Source organism: Apaloderma vittatum, unplaced genomic scaffold, assembly GCF_000703405.1.
Source record: "Apaloderma vittatum isolate BGI_N311 unplaced genomic scaffold, ASM70340v1 scaffold30781, whole genome shotgun sequence".
Classification (NCBI taxonomy): Eukaryota; Metazoa; Chordata; class Aves; order Trogoniformes; family Trogonidae; genus Apaloderma; species Apaloderma vittatum.
Window position 1 is genome coordinate 3,194 of NW_009698036.1, and position 16,564 is coordinate 19,757.

Genomic DNA, 16,564 nt, shown 5'->3' on the forward strand with positions numbered 1-16,564 from the left:
CAGGTAGTTGACATCTCAAAATTACAGCTGAATACCACAGTTTTAAAAAAAAACAACAAATCAAAACCAAAACAAATGAACAAGAAAAACCAAACCAAAAACCAGAAACAAAAAAAAAGGAAAAAAATAAGCAGCAGGTGTTTTATTGCAGACATGCATGCACAAGCATGGTGAAAAGATCAGTAGATACTGTCATGCCCCCAGGATCCAGGACGTCCAGTTAGACCTCACTTGAAAGTCAGGTATCCGTTATTTGGCATAATCTCAGTCAGTTACTGGAGTTTTTAAATAAACAAACAACATGAAATGTCCATCCAAACACCGGGTTTAGGGTAAAACTACCTGTCTGTATTGGCGTTGATCCTGCAGCTTGTGCTGTTTGCCTGCTTTCTCTGTGCTTCCTTGTCTAGTTTTTGAAGCCATGGGCACAGGCATCCGGCTGGTCTGGGAGGCGGTGGTGGAGCCCTGTGGAAATGAGCGGAGGGACAGGGAGGGAGACAAGGAGGAGGCGCGATCAGTACCGGTGTGCTTGAAGAGGAGTCTGCACGCCATGCGCCAAAAAAACCCATAAGCCACAGTACTACATGCAGGGAAAGTTCAAGAGCTTTCACACCGCAGGTGTTAATTTCCAGAATCAAACGGAGGAAACTGCTCAGCTACTGATCAGCCTGGATTTCATGTCAGTGGTGCTTGTCATTTCACACAGCGGATTATTCGACCCAGCTCCCCTGCATTTGCCCGTCACCAATCAGCAGCAAAGATTTAAAAAAAAAAAAACCAACAACAAACAAACCCCAACCCAATGGTCTATTAGCTGTTAGACACCTCGTGGGGATCCCAAACAAGCCACCTGAAAGGAAGCAAACAAATCACAAGACCCTCTTGTTTAATGGTGATTATTGCAGATTTTAGAAAGCAGCTGGAGGTTTGATTTCTCGGACTAAGGTACCTTACGTGAAGTGGCTGGCACTGGCGGAGGGGGCTCTACGCCAGCAAGGCTCTCATCCAGCACTACAAGCTCTCGGGGTGGGGTCTCTGGTACTATCTGGGCAGAGAAGGGGACAGTGCTTCCCTCAGAGCTGTATGTGTTTTCAGGGATAGATTTTGGACTCATTTCACTGATGGTGTTCTCCAGCTGCTTTATAGTCTGCTCAAGGCTGTCTAGTGTTCGGTATGTACTCTGTCGAATCTCATCAGTCCTAGACAGGGCCACTGCAGCTCCGGGGGGTCCTTCTTGCTTCCCAGAAGGACTTTTGTCACTGTCCTCAGGCTGAGACCTGGTGATTTCAAATCTTTTTGCTTCCTTGTGCTGCTTCAGGGTCCCATCTTCCTCTTCTTCTTCATAGACCACAACCTGCAAGGTCTTCTTCCCAGTCTTGGTTCCTGTTCGTATTGCTTGCGTCAGAGCAGCCAGCTGCTTTTTAGGGAATTTGAACTTAAATTTTTTCTTAGAATCCTGCCTGCTTCCAAACTGATCAGCAGAATCCAAATTTGCTTCTGTGTTTAGCCCATAGATCTGACGGTATTTGTTAAAATCCATCTTTGCGCTTTCCTCCTGTGCAGAGGATCTGGTTTCTAGAGGGTCAGAGGAAGACTGAAGGTTAAATATGTACTGCTCGTTGAGATTGTGAGCTGCTGAATACTCCGTGATTGCTTTTCTGTCATTAGTTACTGGTGGCTCTTCCTTCTGGCTCTCAGAGATTTCACATGCTTCACTTTCTTCCTCCTCCTCTTCCTCTTCTATCTTTTCATCTGTCATCATTTTCTCCAGCTCCTCATCACATTCTTCAAAAATGGTAGAAAGCCGCTTATACGCTGACCTAATATCCATTGGTTCATCAAAAATGATGATGACGGGTTTTTTGTCCAGACACACCACGGGCTCCTCGCTGTCCGGGTTTTCTGGGGTAACCTTCTCTGACACCACGTCCTTCCTTGCATCAATGTTCACTGTTTGCACATCTCCACCTTTCCGGCTGACTATATCATGAACTTCCCCACTTGAGAGGACCTGGACAGCTGTTTTAGTAATCATGAAAGCGATATTTTCTGTGGGTGGATTGTCTTCGCTTGGAGAGCTAGCTGGAGAGTCTGTCTCTTCGATGCTGTTCATGCTCCCAGACACTTCGCGTCGCAGCACAACCTGGTTGTAGTTGACTGCAGAAGATCCTTGCTCCTGTGAGGAAGGTGGAGGCCCCGTAGCCTCCTGCGTGTGCCTCATGAGAGGGGCAACGCTGCTGACAGGGATGTGCTTGCCCGTGCTCTGCGAGGCTTCACCCTGTGGCAGGTCCTGCTGAGCATCTCGTGAGAGTCTGTAGTTTGGCTTTTGTTTTCCAGTTTCAGTAGCTAGAAAATGGGATCCTAAAGTATCTTGAGCCCCTCTTCGTTTGTCATCCTCTGGCAAACTGACACCAGACAGGTTTGTGCTCATGTTCTGAAGGTTTTTCTTAGAATAGTCTCTACTGTCTACAAATAAACCCTTGCTAAATGTAGTACTGTCATTCATTGAAATGCCAATTTTACTGTCAGCTGTGCTGGGTGAATCAGAACCCAATTCTTCTTCAGTTTTCCCTTCCCTCTTCTCTTTAGGATGGTCACTATCTGTGGGAGATCCTGTTGTAGCCCCATACACCTAAGGGGGAAAGTCGGATTACTTAGTTATTCAGGGCTGTTACCTTTACAGGTTTTTTGGTGTTCTTTTTTTCCCCCAAATTAATCATCATGTTCTCAGGGGAAGCGCAGACCTTGTGAACTCACCACTCTCTTTACTGCTGCGGAGGCATGTCTGAAGCTGTCATCTGATTCCTGTCTGTCTTCAGGGCAAAATTCCAAATTCTGGCAGAACAGCGCATGATGTTACTGCTCTGTGCTAAGCGTTTGGCCAGCACGGGTTGTTACCTAGGGCTCCTGTTTTAACAAGGCCTCCAGAATACGCAAAAGCACACTAAATACCGTATTTCCAACACAGCGCTACCTTGACCTGTATGCTTTCCAGCTAAAATCCCTAGTTTGTATAAAATTGAAAAGATTCATGGTATCTGATTAAGTTCTGCTGGGACACATCAAAGGGAGCCTGATGTGGAAGGGCTGAGAGCGGGGCGCTCACTCTCTCACCAGAGAGCCAAACGCAAGAGTCTGGCCAGCCTTGAATGGAAGTTTTGTACCAGTAAAAGCTGATTTTCAAATGACAGAATTTTGCTGCTTCTATTTTTGCTCACACCGGAGCAACACTGCTCCATCACAGTTAATATGATCACAGTCTGAGCGTTTCTAAATCCTTGCTGCACTTTAAAAGTACTTCTTTAAAATTCCCAGTGGTACTCTGAGGTGCCTGTGGAAGTCCAGAATGAAACTTCTGGCTACATTCATTCACAGAAACAACTCCAAACATCACAGAGAGATCATCCCCTAGCTCAAAGGTAGTATATCCCCAGCATCTCCCTTGGAGATGTTGTTCCATAATACCGGACTTTTCTTCCAGGCTTTGTTTGTTAAGTGCTAGTGACAGTTAAGGCTAAACACCAGTCATCAGGGTGAGGAAATGCCCTGAAGAGACATCTTGCCTATGAACGAGCAAGAGAGAAATCTATAGTCAAAATCCACCCCCCAAGAAGGAAGAGAATCTGGCCTCGAGAGCCTGAAGGCTGTGAGCCAAAAGCATTACTGCTGACATCGCTTGAGACTAGAAGCTGATTCCTAACACAGCGGAAGGACAGATTATATTTATATGAGCATTGAGACAGATGAACATCAGTCAGGAGAGTCGCTCTCCCAGCTAAGACGAATGAGTGACGGCACAGAAATCCACAAGCTGGCTAGTGCATACGCTCCCCATGCACACAGGCTCATGATGTATGGCTTCTACAGCTCGTGGTATTTTCTTATATACTGTCTGAGGATTTTACACAGAAAAAACTTTACCCAATCAAAACACAGGAGTGAGAAAGTCACTGATGGACCAGAGTCACGGTTCATCTCTACAAAGGCTTATTGGCAGTGAAAAGGCTGTGCAGCTGCTCAGCGGATACCTTGCCACCCCTCGTATTTCTAAATAAGGAGTAGCTGACACGAAACCAGCCCCAGCCAGCGAGGTATCGGTGGCCAGGCTGACACTGCCGGAGCTGGTATCAGAACAAAACACCAGGGCTGTGAGCACCTTGGGCCCAGACTGGACAAGTGGTTGGTGCCTCCTGGTCCCATTACGTGTCAGAGGTCCCACAATGAGCCAGGCCAATTAATGGCACTTATTGCCTGTGGTTACACTGACTCAGTGACTGAGTTCCCAGTTAGCTATATCTTTTTTAGCAAGTTCCACTTTTTTCCCCAAGCATTAGTGCAACATATGTCAGTTTTGGAATTGCTCCCTTTCTACTAAAAAAAAATAAAAACACAACAAAATTAACTTTCTCTAAGATTAGTTTATCATGACCATAAGGCTCCATATTTAAAGCAAATAAACACTCTGTCATGCCAAATGACAAAAGCAAAACTCATTAACCTTAATTTCCTGGACTCTATGTTATTCCAATAAATAGCAGTTTATGGCAATTACTTGGCAGGACCTTTCTAAGAAACATCTCTGCTACAGGATATCCAGTGTCTTGAGTGGTGACCCAAGTTTTCACGTAACAATATGATTTTATTCTGAACAAGTTCTAATGAGGAGGAATAGAGATACATTGATGCTTTTTTTTTTCTCTATAACCTTGTCATACATTTTGTAACAAAACGAATTTTCTGTTTTACTCATATCCATGAACTTGTACCCTCACCCAGCCAGGTGTTTGCAGCTTTAGACCAGAACTGCTGCTTAGGAAACTCCACGCCAAGTCATAGAATCATAGAATCATAGAATGGCCTAGGCTGGAAGGGACCTTAGAGATCATCTAGTCCAACCTCCCTGTTGTGGGCAGGGACGCCACCAAGTCCCAACATCCTGACCTGGCAGCAGTACCTTCTGCGGGTTGGGGAGGGCCAGGTATCGATTTTGATGCTAATAATATATCAGAGATCACCATCCAGCTATTGCCTTGCGCTTTACAGCTACAGACACAGCTCACCGTGTTTACGGCAGATGGGTTCTCTGCCTTAGGAACCCAGCAAAGTCATATTCTCTTGCCCTGCCTCAGTTTCTGTTAAATGAAGTTGAGGTGTCTCCTATAAACTCCTTGGGGCACTACTCACGATGCTACATAAGAAAAGGCATTACTGTTATTTCCAATGTGTCATACATACATAAAATGCATGACAAAGTTGAAATGCTTTGCTTAAGAGCTGTGTTTTCCTCGCTGCCGTACCCTCCTTCATTGCAGACTGGCATTTGGCTGACAAGTTGCCATGGCTGCACGACACGCCAAGCCCAGAAATGATTCAATTTGTTATACTCAGAGGTCTGCAAAGGCACAAATACTTTCTTCATCCCGCACACTGGCTTCCCACTAAGAGTCACCAGATCAACTGGCAACTCCAGTCTCGACACGACTGTGAAATGCACCCAAACTTGGCTATAGCCCCAGACACGTGGCAACTCTTCTAAGTCCCATGAGTGCAGAGTGAGTCTGGGGCATTAACTTTCAGAGTAAGGGCAAATTCAACCCCCCCACCTTGTCTCTGCCTTTCAATAAATTGAACAGATTTCTGACTATCTAATAACTATTTCTGGGATGAACACATGAAACAAAGCAGAAATTCTCTAAATTGGCTCTTGAGGAACCATTAATTCTCCTCAAGATAAGAGCAAGGCTTAGGAGAGATGTTTCACTATCCACTGCCAGAACAGCACTGGAAGGATGTCCTAAGGAGTATGAGCATCTCTTTGGCAGAAATTCACAGATCCTCTTTTACTTTTGATTTCACAGAATCATAAGACTTCATGCAACCATCATATAATTGCTGCTGAGACACATAATGTAGATTGATCCATATGAACTGTTCTGAGCCATAAAGAGATAAAAAGAAGGAAACCACTGGGCAGTGGTTGGTGGGGGTTAGAGAGGACAGGACACAAGATATAAGATTAGTTTTGAAGAAAAGAAGGTTATGCCAATACCGGGTGGCACGTTTACAAACGCCACTTGTTACCTTCTTTTCCTTGTGATGCATTAAAGTCCCAGGCTTTATGTCTTTAACATGTGTATCATTTCTGGACTGTTCAGCATGACTGTTTGAGTTTACATCCAAAAAAGAGCACTTCTGGAAAGCCTAGGAAATAAATACTGCAGGTTATCAGGAGACCAAGAGCTTTTACACAGAAATGTCTGGCGATGACCAACTACAAAGAGACCATTTGGTTTTAACATTCACAGCCTGACAATATTATCTACAAGCTCATGAGGTAATAGAGATTTTAGATTATCAGACTAAGAGAATTAGGGCAACCCCTCTGGTCTGCCAAGGCTGCACTCTAATTCATCTTGCTGACCTCAACATTCCCTGCAGGGAGATAAGCTTGATTTCTATTTTTACAGATGGGGAGATGAAGGCACACAGAGGTGCTGCAAACTACCCAAACTTCAGTAGGAAGCCTGCAACAAACTTCGGGTTTGCAACACTACCTGCTTCCTAATGGCCAACAATCATGCAAGAGCTACATAACTCCACTTCTCCCCACACAAAAACTGTTATTAAAACTTCAGACTCAAAGACACATCTTTGCCACAGTCTTCACTAACACTCCTAGTAGTGACAGTCCCAATACATGGACTCGTGGACCGCTGGCTTCCCACCACATGTAGCCCAGTGCATGGCTCAGACTTCTGAGCCTTTTATGTTGCTATCCTCTTTCCATTTCCTTTGGGTTCCAACTGGCTCTCAGATCAGCAGAGCAGAACTATCAGTGCCAGCCCTGCTGCAAGTGTGCATTGCCAGGATTTCTGCAGGTCTTCGCTGCCTTCAGTGCGATGAACAAGGAGGACTTCTCTGCCAGCCAGAGGAATGAGGGAGGAGTGCTTACAGGAGTCCAGCGTACCGTGACATGCAAGAAGATTACATTCTTATACCACATATTAGAGAAATTATTTAATTCCTGACAACTCTCATGAAATTAACAGCCCTGACTGCAGTTTAGAATCAGGTCTGATCTTCAAATATTGTAATCCCTATATGTATTGCATGTTCACACAATAACAGAGAAGTATCAATACTTAAAAAAAATCCAGTGCAAAAATCAAGGTGTAGAGTTTCTTCTGGTATTCTGTGCCACCCTATTTGTACGTGTTTATAGACCAGAGTACCTAAGACAACATGGACTATTAGAAAAACTAATCTCATTACTTGTAATACAGGATATAGACTTTCCCCACCTTACCCGTTTGTGAGACCAAGGTTGTCGTATTGAGTGATGCGTACCCTTTACAAAGGCATCCTCAAAGTCCTTCAGACTTTAAGTGACAAAGAATCTACTGTTTCCTTTGGTAATTTGTTTATTTATCACCTTTGATCTGAAATATCTATCACAGTGTCTAAACACAGTTTGTGCTTCAGCAGTTTGTTATTAATATACCTTTTTCTGCTAGCGTAAAGTGGTACTTCCCATGAAAGTACCCCACGTTGTACTCAAGTCTTTTCTGAACCTTCATATTCTTAACAGCCTTTCCAAATGAGATCCTTAAAGACAGATGCAACAGCTCAGTACTGATCTCACTGATGTTGTACACGGAGATAAAAACACTCTCTGTTCTCACATCTACATCGAAAGCAGACACTATCTTTGTGGCAACACCACTGACCTGGGAGCTCCTGTCAACTTGCTACTGCAACTCCTGTTTCTTTCCAAGACATGCAGTTGTGGTCTGGCCTATATTTTGTTGTTCTTCATGTGGAGTTTGTATTTCTGTGAATGTATTATGACCATTATGTGATTTCTATCATTCCCCGTTTCTCATACTTCACTGGTTTGAATTAAGCTGATTTAAACAGTAAAGGATTTTAAATGTATTTCCAGGCTGTTGATGAAAATACAGAATGATACTGGATTGTAGCTGATCCCTGTGGGACCAGACCATAAACAGCTGGATCAAGGGCAGCACTTTCAGAGTCAGACAGCTCTCAGTCATCCTGTGACAGGGGGTTTTTTTAATATACTCTGTGGTGGCAGATTTTTATCAGAATGTTGTATGATGTTTGATCAAATGGTTTACAAAAATGTTTACAGGTATACAATTCAGTTTAAGCAGTCAAACCTGTTACCTGATCAAAGAGTGTTGTTTGCTTTGACAGATCTGTGTTCCATTACGTTGTGTTTACTAGCATGACTATTTACATCTGTTCTTTAGTTCTTCTCTGATTGAACCCTATACTCGATTTTCCCCTGTTCTGTGGATATCAGACTAATGATCCTGTAGCTCCTGGATCAAGCAGTTTGACCTTTCTAAAACATGGTACTCGGTCAACCTTCTAAAACATACCTGGTATTTTGGTAAAGGTGTAAATTGAGCATTGCTCATCCCCAAAACTAGCATTTAAACACTCATTTCACAGGCCACCATGCCTATATCTCCTCCCTAGCTGTCCTCAGCCTCTGTTCCCACACCTTAACCTCCACTTCACTGTCCCCAGTTGCAAGGCAGCCAGGTTGCTTTCCTAGTGACAGGAGATGATGTGACAGTTGCACTGCCCCCATCTCTCCAGCCATTAGCACGCAAATGGGGGATAAGGGTAAAGCTCTGCTCTCACTCCCTGCCAACCACCTGTCCAAAGCACTGGTGGGTGGAAGCTGGGGAAAGGAGCAGGGTGGACCCACCACACATAACAGTTACTTCTTAAATATCCACATCTCCTGTGCTGCAAATTCTCCCTGGGCAGCATGAAATGGACCTTTTGGCAGGTGGACAGCAAGGATGACATCATGACAGTGCTCTGAAACACTCCAACATTAGAAGTTAAGTTGATTCACATCTCCTTTCCTCATGTGAGCATGGAAGAAGACAGAGGATGCCCCTTGGCAACTGGAGCTTGCTAATCATCACAGCATCACCATCCTTGAACTAAACTGGCCCGCATGCTATGAAGCAAAGGATCAGCAAGAGAGCATCGCTTCTGTGCCACTGGCAGAGTAAGGTACCAATTACACAACAGGGAACAGCAAATGTTTCAGTGTTCAAACATTCCAGGAAACAGTGGATCACAGCAGAGAACAAGTGAGTACAGCCCACCAAGAAAAGACCTCATATTCTCTGTTCCCACCAATGTTAACACAACTGACGGGCTCTCAGCACCTCGCCATTCTGACACCAAGTGAGAAACGCTAGGGCAGGGACAACCACACACTGATGTTTTACTTGTCCCATCCACGTACGTAAGATTTTCCAGCGGTAACTACTGCACTCTTGACCACCGTCTCAGCACCAGGCCTCTCGAATAAAATTTGAGTGGTGCTTACAAAACAGGTACTTCCCACTGCAATGAAGTGGGACTGGTGAGTCTGGCAGACCCACTTTCACTCATGTTCTGAATTAGAAATTGTGTTGAGGCCCTAAAAGTGATATCAGGCCCAGGTGTCTTCCTGTGCAACCCAAAAGGCATACCTGTAATTCTGCCATTATTTTATCTCCTTCCTCTTCCTCTTCCTCTTTTGCAGCTGATGCTGCAGCATGCCCTATGCTCCGAGACAATGCCTGGTCCTCTTTAGGGGCTTTAGATTGTGCTGTTTGCCCAGCATCTTCACTGCATTCCTACACGGGGATGAGAAAGCACAGACAGACAACATAGTTGAGCCCTCCTGATGCAAAGCAAATACAGAAAATTCAACACTACTGAGATTCCCCTGATGCCTCTTCCTTTTTAAGGAGACTACTACTTCATCAGTTCAAAAGCAAGCAATGCTGCCAATGTGATAGCATGTTCACGGATTTAAAAGCTTCTTAACTTGGACTTCCCCCCACTTCCTTCAGAGAACAGAACAGATAGGGAAAGGAAGCCCAAAGAAACTATTTTGCAACAATTCTGTAAAAATGTTCTCAAATCTGAGCTGATCTTCCCCATCTGTAAAAGGCATGCTTTTTTATTTTTAATCTTACTACCACTCTAAATGAAAACAGCCTGTGACTTGCCTTCTACATTGCTAAGAGCTACAAGACTCCTGTAAACAGAACTGATCAAACCTTACTTGTTCATTTGGCCTCACAGTAGTGTTTCCTGGTAAGCAGCTTCAGAAGCTCTCCAGGACATATCTCTGTCTCAACTCATTTTGTGGTTTATAGACACAGCCCAAGCCTGGGAATGTTTCTCTGTCAGCCACTCATCAACAGTGTGATTGCCTACAGTCTGAATCATCAAACCTTGACAGCAGCAGCCTCTTTTCTGGCTGCATAGATGACATCTCCTGATCTCGTTGTGGTTAGTCCTGACCCTGGCAGGTAACTGCGCCGTGGAGGTGGAGGAGGTGGAGACTTGGTCAGCTTGTCATTATCCTGTTCTCCATCAGGAACTTCTTCTGGAAGTAAACAGAGCAGCACAAGGTGAGTATGGGTGAAGGAGGGGAAAAAGTATTTGCATCCCTGCCTCAATGGAAAAGAAAAAATGTCTTAAAAGGTCCTGCAGCTGAATATGTATTAATAGAAGCACATTTGGCTTTCAAGTGGAACCACCTCACATGAAAGTGCTGCACTTGCACGGAGAAACTGGATTATATCACCTAGAAATTTTCAGCCAAGTGCCCATCCTCCATAACATTGTGTTTCAGTTTCAGCCCCTGGTGCACAAGTGTGATAGCAGAGCACACATCTATAAATCAAGCACTCGTGAAGAAGCATGTAATGTGCAGGTTCAGTGGGGTTCCTGGTTACAGACAGAGCCCCAGTCTCCTTTGAAAGCATGGCCACTGATGTGGACTCTAGCAGGACACCAAACCTGGAGGCTTCCTGTTGTTCTCACCAATTCTGAAGCAACCAGCACACATTTCTTCTGCCCAGGAGGTGCTGCCAGCAAGGTGCTAGATGAGGAGCTGAAGAGTTTTGTCCCTCTTAAAGTTGGACAAAACTAGCTAAGTTCAGACAAAGGCTGAGAGGGAAAACGTAAACCCTGCTCTAGAGATGCCACCTCTGCAGTTCAATGAGTCCTCTCACCCCAGCATCAGGGGCAACTGCACTCACTCCTCTTCTAAGACAGCATTTATTTTCACTTTACTTACTAATAACTATTCTAGGAATGCACAGTTTTGCCTTTCAATTATCATGTAAGAGCTCTATATGTATTTTGCTAACCCACAAAGATTCAAATAGCGAACACAACAGCTGAGCAGAGCCAGCCCCTGCTTTCTTCCAAGAGATCAGTTTCTCAGACTGGCATTCTCCTCCACGATGCTTCTTCACTCAGCTGCTGCCTCCTCTTCCCCACTGTCACTGGGTGGCATTTTTTCCAGAAGCAGCACTGCCCTGCTTGTGACCTGTCCCTGTGTGGTTTTGGCCACAGGCTAAGTATAATACATGGCTACAGCCACCATTTTCACACTGTTGTTTACAATGATTTTTTCCAAAAGTGAGACAACGACCTTTCTGCAGCTACTCAGCATTATATAAACAGCTGGAATAAATATAACCCAGAAAGATAAAACCTCCCGCTTTTAGGATTATCCAGCTGTTTAGCGCTAAGTGTTCCCTCTGGGCAAGTTATTGCATAACTGCCCGCTTCGTGGGGCTGTGTCAGGCTCCTCCAATGTGCCAGCTGACCCCTGGGGCTGGATGGAGTCCTTGTCTGACCTGGCCTCATCTTTGTTCCCTTCTTAGCAGAAATGTTCTTTGAAGCTGCTTAAGTTTAAAAAAATGCTTTGTTGTATTATCTCCCTCCCTGGTTACCTGATGCTCGCAGGATTGCAAGGAGAGTGAATTTCCAGATGCTCTTTAGATTAGACCAGTTCTTGGTCAATACACACCACTCAGTTTTTTAGTGATATCAAAGGTAGTTCTATCAGCCTGAAGTAAGATCTGCTACTGTAAAACCAGAGTAACTCTCAATGATGGTGTTTAATGTAGGACCTGTGCAAATCCCTACTCCTTTTAGCGGGCTCAACCCTGAAACTGGCAGCAGCTCTAACCGCAAGAACACCAAAGTTTTTCTTACATTTAAAAAGAGCAAGGCTGGACGAGACACATGGAAGGCATAAAGAGAGAATGATTCCTACCATCTCTCTCATGTCTGTGAGATATTCATCCATCTCCTTCTTCAAAGCAGGAAATAAAAAGGAGAAACACAGCCAAGAGAAATGTCAGTGAGTGTGGCAGGTGCACAGGCAATTGAAGGCTAATCCTCCTCACACCCCTTAGCTGGAGTTATTAAGGAGAGGTTGTGCTGGGATGTGCTGGGATGTGCAATGACACTGGGCAAGACATAAAACTTCAAATCTGGGTTTCTGTTTTCTTTAATAAACTATTAAGTTTCTCCAATCTAAATGAGAAGTAAAAATAAAAAAAAACATCTTTGGAGGGGAAAAAATAAGGAAAAGATCTTATTCTAACACTTTTTTTTTGTTTTCCCATGGCTGAGTTCTGCTAGAGAGGAGTAAATGGGCAGGTACAACTCACTAAGTCTGATACTATCCATGAACAAAACCATTACTTTATGGAGCCCTCTTTGGTGCCAGCACTTCTGTGAACAACATGGTTTATTGCCAGCCATTTCAGTGAACTGAAGTATTCTCCAACAGGCACAGACAGACTCAAATTAATTTCTCCCACCATACAAATTTCTACTTGTACCAAAAAAATCCAACATGTCTTTAAAAGATCTCAAAATAATAATGCCTGCCTTGAGGCAGCCTCCATAGACAAGCAAAACGTCTTTAACGGAAGTTACCGATCACTCAGCACTTGCAAAAATCAGGACATTCTCACATATGAAGGCACAAAGAGAGATGAGGTAGCCCAAATTCTAGTGCACATGCTAGAGACATTCCCCACATTTTTCACTGAACAAGCTTGATAACAAAGACGAGTTATCATCAAGACATTAAAGAAGTATTTAGAGTCACCTGCAAGATCATGTAAAGTGTGCATCATGCTTTGTTTTGTGCTTTGCAGGAGGAAAAAAGAGTTTCTTAATTTGGTTCTTTGTGGAGAATGGCCAAGACAACATATTCTGGCAATGTGATCTATCTGGGTTCTGCAGCAAAGCCAACAGAGGAGGATTCTGCTAATTTATGGCCAAAATGTCTTATCCACTATATTAGTAGGTAGGTGGCTCCTCTTGCCTTATGTTGCTCAGTTTTCTAGTTTACAGCAGATATGGAAATTTTCATCTTGAATCATAGAAGAGTTTAGTGGCATGTGAGATTTAATCAGATACTAAGGAAAAATTTTGCTGTGCCCTTATTTATGTTACTATTACAGGATCCATTATGGACAGCAGAAGGCAAATGTCTCAGTCTCATAAATTTCCCCTTTTAATTTGCTGGCTACACAGTGTACAAAACTGTATTCTAGAAGTGGATTAGTTAACTACGTGAGTTACAAAACTTCTGTGTTCCTGTGCTCTGCACTTTTTAAGATGTCACAGCTCACTGCACTCATATAGTATTTATTTTCACTTACTTTTTCTATTTATGCTACACAATATACCAGATAATTGTGCCGATAGCCAGTAACCTCACTGAACAGTGCCAGAATTCTAAAATTATTTTACAAGGTTCAACAGAATGTATTTTAATCATGTATGTTGTGACATATTCAAGAAGCCACAACTTGTCAGTGTTAAAGGTGTTCCCAGAACAAAATGCTGGATCTGAAAACACTACACCCAATTTCATATGATTTGTCTACACAAGCCCCAGTGCCTTGTTCTGCAGCAATTTACAGCCCTGGCATGCCAATACCCTGAGTGCAGCATGCAGCTCTGCTCTCCACAGCTCCAGAAGGTCACGGTGCAGTTAAAGGGCAACTGAAACCAGCCTGGGGAGGGAGCAGCTGGCCTAGCTAGAGGGACCAGAAAGGCTTCAAGTTTGCAGTTTGGAGCTTGTGGGACAAGCTGAGACTGCCAGGATATGATCAAGGTTAATCCACTGCCTTCATGGTTCTATACAGGGAATGCAGAGCCGTTGTTTGCCAAATTGCAGAATATTAGAACTACGGGAAGCTCAGTGGAGCCAATATGAGATAAGTTTAAAATAGATAAGAAAAGCTCCTTCAAAGGATGTGGAGCTCACTGCCACAGCAGTGGGGATGCAAATGCTGTAAGCACACATGGAGGAATTTCTGGATGACATGTCCATAATAACAGATATGAATAGGGGGAGGTTGAGCTACTTCTTCTAATATCAACTAGGGGTGCTGGGGGAGTACTAGCAGACTGCAGAAGGTGGCCAGGGTCTGTGCTGCCCACAGGCAGTATCTCCCATTGCCTCTGTCAGAGCCAGACAGCTGAGCTGGATGGACTACTGCTTAATTGGCCTTGGTAAGAGTTCTGCAGCTGACTCATGTTCAGCCAATGAGCTAAATCCAAGGTTTGACTGAGACATATTCTTTGCTCCTTGAACTCAGAGGAAATTCAGACATGGATTTGTGTTTTAAATTGTGAAAGAAATAGGACTGGAAGGACACCCCATCAACTTGCCACCACAAAGTAGCTCCACCTATATAATTCTTGGAAAATGCTAATGAAAGCCATTCTTGCCAATGATGGGGATCTTACACCCTCCGCATTGCATCATACAGCCTTCTTCGGCGATTCACTTTCCTTGTCATTATGAGTTTTTTCCCCTAATATCTAGCCTGGTTCTTCCTGGCTGCAGCTGTCAACTTCTACTGCTGTTCTGTGCACACAAAGCAAGTTGGTCTTTTTTAAGCAGATCTTTGTGTATTCTGAGATTGCTTTGTCCTTCCTCAGCCATCACTTCCTTATGTTAAACAAAATAAATTCTTTCTTTTGTGTTCCCAAGATATCATGTTTTTTTAAAGCTCTGGTCATTATCATTATTGCCCTCTTGGCTCCCTTCTATTTGTCAGTAATCTCTGAATTTCAAAACACTGAGTTTGGAAATTTCAATGTAAGAGCTCATCACTACTGAGTAGATTCATCCATCTTGTAGATATTCCTGTTCATCTCATTATGATGTTGGCCTTTTTTTTTTTTTTTTTTTTTGCCACAGGGTAACAGTCTAACTAACATTCAACTTGAAACTCAGTAAATCTTTATCACAGCTGCGGACAGGCAGAATGCTTACTATGACAGTCACTCTCATTCACTCCGACGTATCTATCTGCTACCCCAAGACAACTCAGTTATGAAGCATCATAGGTAATTTTCAGACCTCTGAGGGACTCATCCAAAACATTGGTTGTATTTATGATGAAGTTAGCAAGGATCATTAAGATTAATCAATCTGACTTTCCACTTAATATAGGTTCAAGGATTTCTTTAAGCAGGACAGTTTTTGCCTGAGAAGCCTTCCAGAAAACAACATGGTATTGCTTTTTTTGAAGATTCGAGGTGGCAGAAAATCCTGTATGTTCATAATTAAACTTCAGTGACTAGTTTACTCTGCCTGTTAAAATCTGATGGCTAATTCTTAATCTGGCTTCTTCCAGCTTCAACTTTCAGTTGCTGGAACTTGTTGGAACATGCTCTGCAAAGTTAAAAGGCCTTCTCACCCTCAGAAACCTCAGGAATGTCTTGATCTTCTTCTGATAGCAAATACAACTACAAAAAGAGCTTTTCATGTTTCTGATGGTAAGATCATTTGTGCTCAAACATTTTGTGGTTCTTTCCAGAGCTTTCTGTAATGCTAAACTTATAAGTGCAAAACTGATCACTGTATTCTAGATACAGGTATAGTATAGAGATACTCTCATCTCTGTCAAAAGCAAGGTGTACTCTTACTCTCCGGCTCATGAGGAATCTTTATTTCCCGAGGACAAATTCACTCTCTCAGCTGCAATACAGGGAAATTCATGTTCAGCTGGTTTACCCACACAGGCATAGGCAAAATCCCTGTGTCCTATCCACAGGACCTGCATTATTCCTCAAGGACATACAGGTGTGATCAAGAACACAGAAATCTGTAAACTGAAGCCACCCCAGAAAGCAGGAAAATTAACTTCTCTTTTCCCAATATGCAATTCTTTAGCACCATTTACTTTAACAAACCTCACCTGAGACTTCTAGCTTTTCCACTGCATCCCCTTTAGGCAGGGCTGCTGGCTGGGGAGGCATCTCCAGGTTAGGAATTGACTTCATTATATTGGCCTGGGCCTCTTCCAAGAGCTTTTCAAATTCCTTTCCATTATAATGATCGAGGTTTTGTCTTTTCTCTTCCCATTTCTTTTCAGCTTTCTAGACAAAAACAGCAAAGCATGTATTTATTTATCTGATTTCTGTTGTGATAACTTTAAAAAAATCTATGTGTAAATATTGTAGGCCAATATGGAGAGATTCTTTCAGTTCTAGACAGCAACTAGAGGAAATTTATTAACACTAATTGTACACTGGTTCTGACTATGATTCTGCTAGATATGGCACAAGCACATGACAGAATGACAGTGGCCACTGCACAGTAAAGAAAAAAAGGTAAAATTCAAATATGGGTCACTACCTTACTATATCCCACTGGTGACTGAAGTGCATGTCTGTAATAAGA

General features: G+C 43.3%; 1 protein-coding gene across 1 annotated transcript in view; it reads right to left on the minus strand.

Moving 5' to 3' along the window:
- Positions 1 to 228: 228 nt before the first annotated feature.
- Positions 229 to 16,564, minus strand: part of KIAA1217 (KIAA1217 ortholog) — a 50,366-nt gene continuing 34,030 nt past the window's right edge. The window contains exons 8-13 of the mRNA XM_009877859.1: positions 16,080 to 16,260; positions 10,278 to 10,432; positions 9,525 to 9,671; positions 6,082 to 6,201; positions 950 to 2,632; positions 229 to 465 (exon numbers count right to left, since the gene is read on the minus strand). Coding sequence (XP_009876161.1) covers positions 328 to 465; positions 950 to 2,632; positions 6,082 to 6,201; positions 9,525 to 9,671; positions 10,278 to 10,432; positions 16,080 to 16,260 — 2,424 coding nt within the window. The 3' untranslated portion in view covers positions 229 to 327. The remainder of the gene's footprint in view (positions 466 to 949; positions 2,633 to 6,081; positions 6,202 to 9,524; positions 9,672 to 10,277; positions 10,433 to 16,079; positions 16,261 to 16,564) is intronic.